Below are 15,597 nucleotides of genomic sequence, written 5' to 3'. Positions count from 1 at the left end.
TTATTACTTTTACTGCGGGTTGGACTGGATGCCAATGCGCTGGGAGCACAGTAAAACGTTCAATTAGAGTGCAAGAAGTCTATTAATAGAAGTGTGTAGGAAGTATGCAGTGATTTCTTTTCTCGTTCACTGTCTATTTAACTCATTAGAGTTAAACTAATGAATTTCGAGAATATAGAAAAATAGCAAGATATTTTGAATAATAAAGAGTGTGAAACATATCATGTTGCACTTAGTTATTAAAATTGTGGGATAATTTATTAGAATAAGACATCCAATTCGGATAATTTGATGTGTTACTCAATATTGGATTCGGTTTTACATTTCAACCCTCTGCTTTGTAGGCATTATATAGTTTTACTTAATGAGTACCATTTCACTACTAAAAGTATCCTGTATATTCTGGTAGTTTTAGAATATTTTAGTAAGTTATTGTTTATCAATTTAAATACATTATTTAATATTTGGTTCTTTAATTTCTAATTAATATTTAACCAAGTCTAATTAGAGGTCGAATTAGTAGTTGGTCATCCTGGGTTTCGAAACAGAATTATAAAGCAAAGATTTTTTAAAAAAAACCTTGTTATTCGTCTAATGCTGTTCAAATTTTTACTCAATCGTAAAAGCAGATATTATCATCTTTCTTTTTGGTCATTTGCTACGATGCAAAATATAATAACTGGTGATCGTTGTGGTCTTCCTGACCAACTTGCACAATCGGCCAAATGGCTGGCGATGGTGTTTATTGTGGAAACGTCGAAGAAAAGATGTATGTTCTTCACTTTGTCACATCTCTTGACCCTCAGTACATTCAACGGCTTTTTTTCTTAGGACCAGAGATTCTCATGCACATGCGCAGAAAACTATTCTTCAAAGGGTCATGTTTAGCGGAACAATAAACATGTCCCCACTGCAATGGTGTCCTGCTGAAGGGAATCGTCGCATCTAAATTAAATTAATTTTCAGTTGGATAATCTCTACCCCTGCAGCACTGGCAATAGTATATACTAGGTTTATTCACAAAATGCTAATTTTCATGACCCTCTTATCAAAGCATTGCTTGAAGCTTCTTCATATGGAATGGTTTCAAATGAAAGCAATAAAGTCATTTGTGATTTTAAATTATATATTCATAGTTCTTTAACTACTCTTCACTTAAACGTAAGTGTATCTTGCAGGACCCGTTTTTCAGTTGTTCTTAAAATTAAGCATATTATGCCTGGTTATAGAAGAAGACATGTAGAGATCGTTTATAGTAGGCTTTTCCTTTTGTCATTGAGTACGTTGTGTGAGAATGTTAGAACAATGCTCGTCACCTAGATTCAGTAAGTCTACGGGAATCATTAATGTTACATCGCTCCATCAAGGACTGCAGGCCGTACAACTTTTATTAATCGATGATCTTGACTCTTGCCAGGTTACTGAATGCTCAAGAAGTATCAATGCCAAATTTTCTCAAATATTTGAAGATACAAAAATCTGAACAACGCTGCGCGTTGTGATTTACTTCCTGTGTCCAAAAAAGTTTAATTTCTTGCAGTTGCTATGGTAACTGTAAAGGAGCACGATAAAATCTGAATAATTCTATTCAGATAAATATCAAAATAAGCTAGTGCCGAGCGTTGTTCGCCAACAAATGGCACATGGGGACATGAACACGATAACACATATCCTCATCCTCGGAGTCATCGAATTAGTTTCATTCTCAGAAACATGCCAAAGTATTTTACGAGCAGAATAGGTTCAACAGTCAGATAGTAAGTATCTTGAAAAGGAGAAACATCATTTATTTTCCGGGTTGATGTTTTCATCAGAAATGAACGTTTTAAACAGATAAATGAACAAGTATAGATGCAGGGAAGAGAAAACGAACGTGTAAAGGTGCGTGGGAATAGATTCCAAGACAGAAGAGATTAAATGAGAAAGGAATGATTCAAAGCAAACTAAACCAAAGCACAACGATCACCAATTATTAATTGGTAAAGAACAATCGAAGCAGTAGTTAGCCGAAACCCATCTAATCAGTGAATAGTCTAGACGTATCTAATGAGAAGGTTCATGGGAAAAAAAAAGTTTTGTTTGGGATGGAGCGTTCCGGCTATGAGTGAAATTTGGATGGGCTCGATTTGTTTTCCTTATTCAACATTACGATTAGATAGTGAAGAGCTCTCTCCCTTCCCCTTAAACACAGAGGGTAGAGTTTAAGGCCAGGGGTGTGAGATTCAGAGGGAACCAGATGAAGAATGTTTTCTGCCGGTGAGTTTTGAAATCTGGAATGAATTGTTTGGAGGTGGAGTGGTGGTGGGTGCGGAACTACGGCGTTGCAGTCAGATAGACTTTGACGGAAAATTTAGATGAACTCTTGAAGCGCCATGATATACAAAGTTATGGGTCGAATGCCGGAGAATCGAATTAGTATGGATGAGTATTTGATGGTCAGCATGTACACGACGGGCCGAACTCCACGTAATTTAAGTTTCACAGGAAAAGCAGAGGCGGCTGAAAACAGGCCCTTCGGTCCATATGCCCATGTCTCACCCATACTAGTCCCCATCTGCCTCCCTTTGGCCTCAAAGCCCATCTTATCAACGCGTCTGTCCAATTATTTCTTCAACATTTCAATAGCAGTGAGGTTAGAGAATTTGGAGTGGTGGGTATAGCAAAGGGTCGCAGGTAAATCTGCAGGCATTTGTTCTCATCATCAGAAATTACATCAGGAACAAAATACATATAATCGAATAAGGTACACGGAGTTTATCACCTCGCAGTATTGCTTGGGCCCTGGATGAGGAAAGGTCAGGATACAAAATACTAGGTGTTCCACCTCCAGCAAATGCAGGAGACGTTGCCATGAGAAGGCCAGACTGAATGAAGAATGGGTTCCGAGTTGCGAAGGGAAAGGTCCCTCTTGAAAGCCTAGAGAGGAGGGGGAAAATGTGTGATGAGGGTGGCAGAAATGGTGAAGTATGGACCATGTTTATATTTATCACATGTTTTCAGCGCAAACTGATAAACTCGACACAAAACGGTGAAGGTCTGCTGCCAAGGAATGAGGTTATCATCCCTGCAACAATCCTGCCTGAGCCCAGGGCGTTTTGATTGCTTTATTTTTGTCAGCGTTGGTTTCCCTACGACATTGATTGAAACATAATCCTCATACGATAAGAGTTATTTGCAACAAACTTCAGTATTATCCAATTAACCTTGTAATATACTGTAATTTAGATAACTGTTGTATTATCTAGTACAAACGTCAAAAATAATCGGCATTAGCGAATAGCCCATATATGACACGCCCTTGATATTTTCAATGAGTTGGCGGCAGATTAATTGTCCCGTCAGCATAAAATAAGGTAAAATATTCATATATGCAGTGGCACGGTGAACTTTGACCTTTAAGTCTATTTACAGATAAGAAGTGTGCATCACCTTTTAAATTCGCGGAATAAAAGCAAGTTTTCTGACCAGATAAAGGCAAGCATATATTTTGTGGTGGTTCGTTTTGAGAAGGGGGGGGGGGATATTGAATTGTGATCACAGTAGGAACCCGAGGAAACTAAAGATCGATCTGGTTATTTATTTCATGAACTTTCAGTGAACCTGGTTCTGGGGGTGGGGTCGGTAGGATGCCTGCTATGGTTCACCCTTCCACAACCTTATTCAGGCAGAGTAAATATTGAATAGTCCTTCCGCTGTGAGCTGCAGTAAAACGGGATATCAAACAAGTGCAAACGAGTATTGTGACTTGTACAATATAGTCACAGTAACGAACAGTTTTCGCATTGTCCTAATAAAATCCCTCGCATTCCCCGCTCTTCAGGAGCTTTTGGGAGTAATCACCATTGAGACCAGAGGGGTATGATAACATAAAAGCGAACAATAGGCGCCTAACAGCAAGGGACAAAACACAAGACCTGCAAGTTTACAACATGCAATCGCACCGGGATAACGCATCTCCCGAGGCGTCACCTGGCATCACTTTACTCATGTTCTCAAAAAGCATCACGTTTTTAAACTAATTTCTCCGTCTGGGTGTAGCATTCGTCTTGGCCTGAAAGCAAAATAGCTATAATATGTCATCATCTTCTAAACGAACCATTTCCCTGGGCACAGAAAAATGGGAGTCATCATGAAAGAATCGTGGATTTCATATCAAAGATCCCCGAGTGGATTCCCTAGGAGGTCATTGTAAAATTTACGGCTTCAGCCGTTCTTTGAAATGTAGCTTCTAGGAGACTGTTGTGTGTTATTTAGTGGAACTGTAATTAACACCGAACCGATAGGACCAAATGGTTGAAACATTTGGGTCTAAAATATTGGCATGTTGATTACATTCTCCTTTTTTACTACTTTCTGGAAAACCTATTTAGTTCCAGAATAACAATGGCATTTTGAGTTCCGATTTTCTCTTTTCAATTCCTCAGAAATACGGAAAAGTGGACAATCAAAACCTAACGGAAAATCGCGATGTAAGAAATTAGTGTGGAAAATTGGTGAATTTCACTTGTTTAAAAATAAGACCAAATTTTAATGTACACGTTAACATTGAACATAAAATCCACTCTGGGCGTGTTGTCCTCAAGATTATTGAAAAGTTAGTCTTAAAATATATTGCCATGGATGGAAATATAAATGTTTTTTTTATCATCAACATTGTTCTTGTATTTCAAAACCACTCCTTGGCAGCGTTATGAGTGAAAGACGTTGGGTATAAAGGCAAGCTGTTTCACTTAGTTTAACATTTTCCATTCATATTGCACATGTTGAATTTTAGGGTTCATCAAACATTAAAAAAAGGGATTAGTAGACCCTTGCTTGAATTTTCAGTATAATCAAGAGTGATCATTTGTAACTGGTATTCAATTGGCTACTTCAAAATTGTGCTTTAAAATAGAGCTGTAAATTAAACGTGGTTACAGTATTAACCACAGTAATCTGCCAACATAAGTTGTAATTCAAACACAGCTGTCAGAGAATAAACATGAAAAAGTTACATTTAAAATTGATGGTGTAATTTTGACAAATTACACAACTGCCATTTGTTATTCACAAGCAAAGCTGTTCATTTTGCATTTACCTGTTCTTACATAACAGTGAAGCAATTTTTTTCAAGAAACTGAATTTATTTCACCACCAATTATTGACTTATGTTCCTTATTACAACCAACAATGGAGAACTTTGGTTTTTAACTGGGTGATATAAGAAATGCTTTTACCTCACCGTACATGGTACAAAAATTTTAAAACCATCTTTTATTGAATTGAGCAGGAAGTGGAATTAATGTTTTCTCTCTCTAGTGTATTGACCATTGCTTAGAAATTTGCTGAGTAAAGATTTTCAATGCAAGTGTACTCATTATAACATATTAATAATGCAAAAGCTTGCTTATCTTCCCTTCCCTTTGGAGAGAGCTAATCTTCTAGATTTTTCAACTATATTTCGATTAAATAAATATTAGAGCAGCAATGACAATAAAAGGTAAAATGATAATAATTTTACTATAAAAACTATCCACACCAGCTAAAAGTAGCAGGCCTGATGGTTCTTTTAGTTGGCAATGTATTGTACTCATTTAAAATTCACTTTTGCTTTGATCTGCTGTGTTTTCATCCTTCAAGTACATTCTAGATCAAAGTAAATGCCCCTTTTGGCCTAATTAATAAGTCCTGTATATGAAAAGGAAATATTAGATGTTTGGAACAGTTAATTTGTTCCAAGCTTTAGCTATTGCTGTGTTTGGTACCAATTATAAATGCTGACAAATCATTTCTTATAACAGATTAAAAATTACAGACTTTGAAGTCAATTCGGATAATAAAACAGAATACAACCTGATCGTCATTTTTTTTTATTTTGTGTAACGAGGTAGAGTAGCCAAATATTATATTTCCTAGTAAATCTATTGTAGATAGGCACAGTGTTACATAGCAGCTACTGCAACCTTTAAACCTGAGGCATAAATTGTGCAAATTCCACTCATTGACCAGCTGTATTGAACATGCTACATTACATTCTCATTGCCATCACACGTAGATCAATACAAATACTACACGTAAACAAATTACTTCACACAAGTAACCCCCGCAAGTCAGTACACAGAGAAATAAACTTGCAACACCATGGCAGCCTGTTTATGGTCAGACTTACCCCAGCTTTCTCAGTGCTTGTGCAAACGTGTAAAAACATTTACTATCATTAGTTTAACAGTTGTACTTAACTTTAAATGATAAATTTGTTAATGTACATTGCAAGTCAAAATAAAGACATTGACCAAACTTAAATGTTGTCTGATTCAACAACTATAACATTCAAAATAACCTCAAACCAATATGTAGAAATGCTTCACCTTCTGGCAGCTTTACAATGAATGTGAGAAAGGCGGTCATGTGCTAATATGTCGAGGCAGATACTGTTGTGTAATTTATGTGGTCAAGGAAATAAGTCTTGCTTTTCAGAACATTTACTTCAATCAGCAAGGCTGGGAGTTTCCGTCCTGCCCTTTGTTGGTGGGGAAGGCACTGGCGAGGTGGAGTTCGATATGTCAGAAGTTTCTGTGAGCGGTGAGTCCTGACTACCGCCTAAACAGACTAGACTGGCGACAAGGCCTTCTCTCTCTCTCTTCTTTTGCTTCATTCTTCTATTCTGGAACCAGATCTTCACCTGGGTTTCACTCAGATGCAGGGCGCTAGCTATTTCCACCCGCCTGGCTCGTGTTAAGTATTTATTGAAATGAAATTCCTTCTCCAGTTCCGTCAGTTGTTTAGTGGTGAAATTTGTACGTGTTGTGTTGGGAGGGCTGGCGATTCCGTGGTGTGTCGGTTTCACTGCAAAGATATATAGTATATAGTTAGACATATGGATAGCACAGCGAGTTAGCAAACGCATTCCGCCAGTTGCAGGTTGTTTTTCTCTGCAAGCTGTATTCGATTCACGATTCTAATATTAATGCCATTCATATGAACTGGAGAAGCAAAACAAATCTCACCTTTGCTTTGTCTCGAGTTAACGAAGGTTAATATTAAATTATTGCTTCGAACGCATTGTGCAGAAGGCATCCACGCGACTGCAGATTCCTTAGAGTTAGAGCGTTTAGAAGACTAACCTGTTTTGGGAGGATTTCTCCTCACTTTCATCCATTCGAAGGTATTTGCTGTGATGACCTTTTCGGTGGTGGGGGACCCCGACCTATGGTAAACGCCTTGAGAAGGAGATAGATTCTGATATTGCCCGGAATAAAAGTTTGGGAACTCTTTGCCATAGGTTTGGTACTGTTCCTGTCCACCAAAGATACTGTACTCTTGCCGGTTTGCACTGAGTGGAAAAGAGGCGCCTCCTGAGTAAACCGAGATAAGTCCCCCAGTGTCATCCAGCTCCTGGTTCGTAGGGTAAGAAAAGTCACAGGCGCGATCACTTTGAGGTAAGAAGTTAATATCTGCAGTTGGAGAGGAGTTATAGGAAAGTTCGAGGCTGGCTGGTAGAGCCTGATTAAGGTGATGATGACTGGGAGACAGATCACCTTCCGGCCCAATTGCTACATACCGACCTTCTCCGGAGCACTGCTTCAAGGAGACAGATGGAGAATTACTGCGACAGAACTTTGGTGAAAACGTCAGAATGTCTGCACTGGGAATATATTCTAAGTAAGAGTTCATTCTTCCAATAAGGAGAAGAATGGGATGTACAGCGATGGGATGTTTACTGTCTCTCCCCGATCACCATAGCAGATCTTTCACTTCCAACGTCGAGGAAGTAAATATTCCTAATATAGAGCAAGGAAGTCACATGGCAATGCCCGTCCAATCACAGCACCCACAGCCAGCGCTATTCTATGGCGGTCGAAGGTCCTCCCGTATCACGGAAAGGAGTGGACTCTTCAATCCACTCATCTTCCATTAGGATCGCATCAACAGCAGAACGCGCAGAGACAGACGTTCGTTCGCCAAGTGCATGCAGAGGGCGATTCGCCGCAAGCCCTTTGAGAGGTAAGACCTTTCTGTTAGCCGGGTGCGGAGCAGTGAGGGTGTTGTGGTGGCGTGTACAGGCACTTCGTCTGCTGTCAGGAATAGTTCACGAAAGGAGTTACTACAGTTACATAACGAACAGATCAAAGATTGACAGAACAACGCCTAACAACCGTTTAAATAATTTCAGGCTGAGTTCGACGATTCTGCGTTAGTCTTGAGTTTCTGGCGTGCAAGGGCTTAGTTGATAGAGTGTAAAGCCTTATCTCTGGCTGCCGCAGTTTTCTTCACTTGTCAACGACAAAGAAACGCTGGAAAAAATCTATTTTGAAAGGTCGAGCTGATTTTTTTTCACAAGAAACGATCCAATTGCGTGTAATAATAATAATGCGGGTTGCGGATTTCCCAATATTAACCCCAGGGCCTGCTGCACAAGTGGAGAAGCCGCTGAACTCTCTTGTTGACGATATGAAACCGAAAGATTGTCTTTCCAATCTGAAACCTGTCAATTAATGGCATTAAAAGCAGTAAAATAATGTCAAAATTACAATAAACGAGTGGCTAACGTATAATGTTAAGATATACATATGTATACACACGTATAACATACAAGAGGCTGGGATAGAAATTTTGACCTTTCTTTGCTGCCATTAACTTTTTTAATATTAATCCACATCCGGGGTTGTGGCAAGTGTGTGATGTAAACAGTCGTGATAAAAATGAAGATCACGTAAGACAAGAAGTCTTTTTTTTAACATAAAATGGTGTTTTTTTTGCGAACTGCACAACTGGGTAAGAGGATTTGTAAGGAGAAATCGATGCAATAAAATCATATTTTGTTTTATTTGGCAAATGTGTATTTATTTCCCCGGGAGAAGCTGAGTGGAAGCCACTCGCCTGTCAAAACATCCTCGAGCAATGAATATACAGGGCAGATAGAATTGTTCTTTTTAAACGCCAGGGGCAGTCTGCATTCTAATTTGTTTCACAAAGTTGCTGCCTGTTTGTGTTAAAAGCATTGGTTTGAAATAAAATTTCCTAACCATATAAAAGGACTGCAAATCCACTGCTTTATTCTGAATTTAAAGTTGCAGAAGGTGCGCATACTCCGTCGGTATGTGCGATTTCCCCCCCCCCCCCCCCCCCCCGAGGTCTGTCCGTCTCTCCGAATCACAAGTGGATTTTGGTCCCACTGCTTGAATTTTTAAGCTCCTTACTTTTTTTTCTCCTCGTGGATCTTAATGAGGGCTTGAGTGCTGTAATAATAAGGTTGTTGTGGCTATTCTGCGGTTGGAGTAAATGGGAGACGCTTTTCCCGTCCATCTAAAGATCTATATAGAAAAAAAACGGGTATGCATAATTCAGTGGGAAGTGGGTTTGAGGGCTTTGAAAGCAGAGTTACCATGGGATTTGCAAAGAGACTAAATTCCTGCATACACAAATCAAGAAGATGCGCATTCCCATTCACCTCGCATTTGTCTTTCACTAATATTGCCTTTCCGTTTTTTGTGTGAAGGATGGACGTCGCCTTCTAAAGTAAAAAAATAATAACAGCGTATCGAAAAGTTACATTTATTTCGCACCTTTTACGTCCCAATCAAAAAGTTTCAAAACGTTACCAAGCTAATGAAATACTTTGAGGCATAGCAAGGGTTAAAATATAGCAATTAAATGGATTTGCTCCTCACTTTAATGCCACATTAAAACGCAATGTTTCCCTTACATTGTTTCTCAAATCTATATATTTCGATACAAGTACAATCATTTTGTTCACATCGGTAGATTTAGTCTTGATATGCAGTGGTGAACATTTGAACTGGGCTACTGCGAAGAATATGGGTCCCCAGTAAATGTTCATTCATTTATCCTGATATCTGTCGCAGCACAAGTTTCACGGCCAGTGATATGATGACGGTCACTTCTCAACACGTGTTGCATGGTCCAGTTCCCAACAATTTTTTTTAACCGATGACCATTATCATTGTATTAAATGCAAGAACAAATACAAAAATAGGTCCAACTTCCAAAATTTCTTCGAATATGTATATTTTCCACAGAAAAATAATATTGAAAGTATTCTGGTTGTGCTTTCAGTTGACCACCGTGCGCATGTCTGTTTTACAGCTTTGAATAAGCAGGCAAGCCCTTGAGTATTGACTTACATTCATCGCAATTTCACTTTATTTTAAAAACCGAACGCACAGTAATCCACGGGTGTGGTTCCTTCTATAAACAGGCAACCATTCTTCCTTTCAACCTCTTTCTAGACTTCCTTCTGCAACGAGTTGCAATCAATTTGAAAGCGGGTTATTTGATTTGGCCAGTATTGAGCACAAATGACTGAGGTTTGCATTGTGTGGCACTTCAGAAGCGGATGTCACACGTATTTTATCACAGATTGTATTCACTTGACTAAACTGTGTGGGCCTATTCTCATATCACACTGTGCATCTAGATTTAAAGAATGGCGCCCTTTTTCGCATTCGCGACAGTTAATCATCGGTTCACTTGATGCAGGACAGCTAAGCGCCTGACAGAGAGGATGTGGCTTTTTCTGCAAGTACTTGGCCAAAGATTTACAGATAAATGTTCTCCGTGTCCACATGACTCGGAGTTGGCTAGGAGCTTGTATAATCGGATAACCATGTCAATAACTTTCCCACGCTTTCTAATAAAACCCCCAATGCCTGTGAGTTCCCTCCAATTTTAACGCTGTAACCAGATGGGGCGGAGTTGGGGTGGGGATGGAGGCGACTGGCAACTGGAGGTGAAAGGGTCCGTTTGGATATATGAGCTTTCGCACAGCGCTGGGAGTTGTTTCCTAATTGTGCCACTTGTGAGGAACCCCGGCTTGTCTCTGAACTAATTTTGTTTTCATTTTATTTTATCGTGATTACGGTGAGCCCTTTCTTTCTTCCTTAAATCCTTTGTTAAACGCCAAAATTATGTCACAATATTTTCAATCGTTGCATTTCCCCGACAGAAATAGCATTTATATATGTTTCCCATTAGCTGTGCTGTTAATCGACAGGAGGAAAGGTAATGCTGTAAATAAAATATATTGCGTTTTATACATCAGGGATTCTTTGAGCCTACATCTATTAGTGCCACGTTTTAGAAAGGTTAATGCAAATGACCCTGTACCACAAAAGCAGCCGAACATGAAAATAATGTAAGCACACGGAGCTTTCGTATCCTAGCTAGAATCGTTGATGTCCTTGAAATATTTTTTTTTTACCCCCTTTAACGAGCAGTAACGAGGGATCCAGATTTGACGAAGACTGGCCGTACAGAAGGATTCGTCTGTGGCGTGATTAGACTGGTGTGTTATTCGTTTTCACATTTGTCCGCTTTGGCAGCGGTTGCTGGAGGGATCCCAGCTGGCCGTGGCTTGCTTTAAAGTAGGAGGAACTGCTGTCGAGGGAAAAGTGCAGATTTCATGATTGATGAACTCTTAACAATGCCCCGCTGACAGGCATGCATCCAGAGTTAGCTGCAAGTCTTTCACCAGAACTCCTTATTTGCTAGTACGTTGTTTCAAATTCCCAAATTAGCCTTCCTTTTCATTTACAATTGCGCTTTTACAGCCATCATGTTTGTAAAATAAACGGAAATAGTGGTTGTAAATATACCAGCTAGTTGTCAATATACCAGTCATGAAATATGATGACTGATTCTGCTGTCACATGACCATTGCGTGCGGATTCCTGGAGCGCTGCTATTTATTACCAAGCGCAGTAAACAATGATCTCACGAATTGTTTCTATTTGGAGAAGGAGTTTAATATTTTTGGAAAACATACCTTGTTTTCTACTCATTAAAACAGCAAAAAAATCTTCATAACTTATGCTGTGTCAAAGGGTCGCTTGTAACTGAATAAAGCTGGAGGGGATGAGTTCACTGCGGTGGAACGAAAGCACAACATGTTGAGTTGGGGAAAGAATTAAATGCATTTATTGCTAATTTGATCAGCATTGAATGCAGATGGAAAAATGCAGTACGATTAAATATACTGAAACATGTTTAGTACTTTTGATACAATATTGAAGAGATTTGCAGAGGTCGAGAATAATTTATTTCAATTTATAGTTTCTAAAAGTACCAAAAGTGTAATTAATTAAACGAGTGTTCATTAACGTCTTCACGCCAATAACACATGTAAATAAAAAAACGCTGCCCCTTCAATATAAAGACAGTTTATCCGGAAATGTGAAACGATATACCGTTTGAGCAATAAAATGCATGATAGAGGTCGATTGTGTAAACAAAAAAGCCCCAGACAGCTAGGAAGGTTAGAGTATGCAGAGAATGGCGTTTTATCTGGTTAAAAATAAAGACATAAAAGGATTTTTGAAAAATAAATATTTATTGGGCTCAACAAATATGCACCGTGGGCGTTCCAAAGCGCGATGTCAACTCCGCGTGGGCGTTAAGGATTTTAAAACGCCCCCCCCCCCGCCCCCCCCAACCCCTAAGTAGAGTATTATTTGTTTGCTGCTCCAGGGAGGTAGATGTTTTATAAAATTCGTGTTCATCTCCAGAATCAGGAAAACGATTTGCACCTTGACTTGGAATTTCTGGCTTAGACTGTGACTTGTTTTATTCGTTTTTAAACCGTTTTAAGCCATTATTATGTGCAATAAATTTCGAGAACTTGTGAATCCAATTGATAAATGACTCGGGGAAATATTTTCGAGAATGCAAAAGCGTTTCAATTCAGTTTTTGAAAAAAATTGCTCTGCGGGGCCGATCTTATCAACTGCTGCTGGTGACATAGAAATGTTTCCCGCTTGTTACAATCTGATCTTTCTCATTCCAGTTTTAATTTGGCGAACATTTGGAAATACGAATAATACGATCAATGCGCTAACCAAGCCAGAAATGATACAATATAAAGTAATTGACGGCTACCTGAAGTGTGTCATTCATTCAGCCCTGGAGATGTCTTCAGAATTTGTTTATATTTCCAGATGTCATATATTTCTTCGGAGGGATTCTAGTTAGATCATGGCAATTCAGTTATTTCTGGAGCCATTGTTTTCTAAATGGATACCTATATATTTGACGATTCAGCCTGCTAAATTGTATTAGTCTAACAAAATGGCGTCTTTCCTTGGTCATCGTTCCCTTGGGGTGGCTCAGAATTTTGTTCAAGAGCGACATTCTTCATGCAAATGATCAGGGATCTCTTGGACTTTAAACATCAGAAGTATCCTTGATATTGAATAAAATTCCACAACGGTGCTTGAAAAATCAACCCTATAGTTCTTTCTAAACCTGATTTCTAAATACTAAGTTAAGGTAAGTAAGCCTGGAAGCAGTCCCACAATTTCTAATCAATGTATTTTCTATCACAATGGATCGTTCTGTAAAAAAAAAACCTTTTTATTTAACACAATCAACGAATTTTGTTTCAGCCAGAGTACAATTATAGTTAACGTTGTTTGCTTGCTGGTTAATTTTTTTTTTCTTTTGTTATTTTCCAGGAATATTGCTGATTTGGATTTTGGACTGAGGCAGACCATCTCTTGGGTTGAACGTGATCACCAGGCTATTAAAATGCCGTATGTTGATATAATGTGTTACTTAAGGAACGTACTTCGTTTTGCAAATATGCAATATTTATATTCAAAATAAAATATTGAAAATACTTTTCTTTCTTGCACTTCATTGTTTTCATTTATGGCACAAGGTTGAGCTCAAGGTCCATAGTTGATTATATGTTGGACCAAGAGGCTTGTAACAAATGGCATGACTTTCCAATGAGTTACTGGAAATAGTAGGTATTTTTGTATCTCAGCCGAATATGTTTGCATAAGCTGAAATTCAAACTAAAACTGCAACTGCTGCAAATCAGTGGAAGCAAAATGGTCACTTAAAAAGTCAAACACATTGGACGGAATAATTAACGTGTCTTCATTTTCCAACAAAGACATTTGAGGTAATTCTACCCAATCTAGACGGGGTTCGATAGTAATTCTGTCTAAATCCTCCAGAGATGGGATACTGAAACTCTCCGGACTGCTGGGGCTTGTTCCAGCTGAGCAGTTCTTCAGCAGATGTAGCAGGCAGTCTGTTTCATCTGAACTCTGAGGGAAAGTATGGCTCTGGGCTCCCTCAGTGGGGATCAGAGAAGTGCCAACCACACTGAGTAGGTCATTCCTGATATCACTCAATGTATCTTTCTGTGTACGACCACAGATATCTTGCTTTGTAATGTTTTCACTCTCTAATGGATTCAAAGATTTATTTACAGGTGTCTCAAAACTTCTGGTGGAAATTCCACTTTGATTATTGTTGGCAACATGGCGCTTTGAATCAGCGATTTGGCTTTGTTTGAATCGAGTTTGTCTCTTCTGTTTCATACGTCTGTTCTGAAACCAGACTTTGACTTGCCTTTCTGTTAAATCGAGGAGAGCTGCGATTTCTACCCTCCGTGGTCTACAAAGGTATCTGTTGTAATGAAATTCCTTCTCAAGCTCCAATAGCTGAGTGTTAGTGTAAGTGGTTCGAAGTCGCCTGGAGCTGTCAAAAGGGCTCCCGTTATCTGGCTCATTAAGCTCTTCATTTTCTGTAACAAGCAAAGAAAAGTCTCGAAAATCACCACAATTTTAACCAAATAACCCAGCAACATAAAATGGCCGTCTCCGTGACACAGAAGCTTTCCTTTTAAGTAATGGCCCAGGCAGAGCAATAGAAAAATGACACAGATGTTTGTCTGCGTATAGTCCAGTTGTGGGGAATTACACGAGAATGCGTTACCTTCTGAATAGTGTTGGGGGGGGGGGGGGTGGGGGAAGGGGGGGAGGCATCAACATTTTGTGGGTATGACATCTTTCAATCAATTAAACGTTTGCTTCTGTTTCAAATTGATCTTTGTTTAAAAAGCACCACGATCTCTGAACACAAAATTTAAAAGAAAAGCACAAATAAATATTATTGACCCAACCTTCATTTGATGAGCAGGACGAGAATGATCCTGGCGCATGGACGGTTTTTTTCTTGTGGTTTTTCTTTTCTTTCATCCACGGATATTCCAGAGGTTTGTCCCCTAACGTGGCCCGACCAATGCCTTTTGAAGCGTGGGTTTTCCCATTTTGGTGTGTGTTACCAGGGTCCACGCTGCAGAAGCTTTGCTCAGAAGGAGGAGGAATCAGTGTCGAGTGTGAAAGCATCGAGTTCTTGATTGATGAACTTTGAAATGTCTCGTTTACAGGAGGAAAGGATGTCAGGCACTCGGCAAGCGATGGCTCACTATTGATAAAACCAACCTCTCGCTCAAATTCGTTGTTCATTTCTGCTCGGGCAGAATCGGTAGAAAAATTGCTTATTGGACAATTTCTTTGAAAATGTATATTTATGAAATATTCTGATTGCAAACTCTAAGGGGGCCCGTGCTATTATTAAACTATGTCTATTGAATACACGGTCACGCCGTTGAATTGAGGCTGGTTTTTTTAATCGTCACATGATCGTATTAACCAATGACAAGAGTGGAAAATAAGACCGCTTTCTCAATTATTCTGAAATAAAATCTGGAAAGGTGTTGGTAACATTTACTGTGCCTTCCGCAGGTCAAGATATTCTAATGTAAGGCAACGAGGAAACGGTTGACTCAGGTACGATTACAAACGA

At 39.1% G+C, this 15,597-nt stretch overlaps 2 protein-coding genes and 1 long non-coding RNA gene across 4 annotated transcripts in view; 1 reads left to right on the top strand and 2 right to left on the bottom strand.

Moving 5' to 3' along the window:
* LOC138760196 (uncharacterized) overlaps nucleotides 1-13,612 on the top strand; it is a 55,595-nt gene extending 41,983 nt beyond the window's left edge. Inside the window, exons 1-2 of one of the 2 annotated variants that reach the window (XR_011355502.1) lie at nucleotides 7,805-7,983; nucleotides 13,449-13,612. This is a non-coding gene — a long non-coding RNA (uncharacterized lncRNA). Of the gene's footprint in view, nucleotides 1-7,804; nucleotides 7,984-13,448 lie in introns of those variants that run through there. The other variant, XR_011355503.1, reaches the window with a different exon arrangement.
* On the bottom strand, nucleotides 5,845-7,728 carry LOC138760195 (homeobox protein Hox-D1-like). The gene is made up of 2 exons (XM_069930548.1): nucleotides 7,104-7,728; nucleotides 5,845-6,825 (listed from the first exon to the last, which is right to left on the bottom strand). The coding sequence occupies exons 1-2, from the start codon at nucleotides 7,651-7,653 to the stop codon at nucleotides 6,467-6,469; spliced, it is 909 nt and encodes a 302-aa protein (XP_069786649.1). The 5' UTR covers nucleotides 7,654-7,728; the 3' UTR covers nucleotides 5,845-6,466.
* A 181-nt stretch (nucleotides 13,613-13,793) lies between the features above and the next one.
* Nucleotides 13,794-15,257, bottom strand: LOC138760194 (homeobox protein Hox-A2-like). Its single transcript, XM_069930547.1, has 2 exons — nucleotides 14,912-15,257; nucleotides 13,794-14,533 (listed from the first exon to the last, which is right to left on the bottom strand). Exons 1-2 carry the CDS (start codon nucleotides 15,255-15,257, stop codon nucleotides 13,794-13,796), a joined length of 1,086 nt encoding a protein of 361 aa, XP_069786648.1.
* Nucleotides 15,258-15,597: the final 340 nt, after the last annotated feature.

This window comes from Narcine bancroftii, chromosome 4, assembly GCF_036971445.1.
Source record: "Narcine bancroftii isolate sNarBan1 chromosome 4, sNarBan1.hap1, whole genome shotgun sequence".
Taxonomy (NCBI): Eukaryota; Metazoa; Chordata; class Chondrichthyes; order Torpediniformes; family Narcinidae; genus Narcine; species Narcine bancroftii.
Note: the sequence above shows the minus strand (reverse complement) of the source record. Positions and strands in the feature narration are given on the sequence as shown.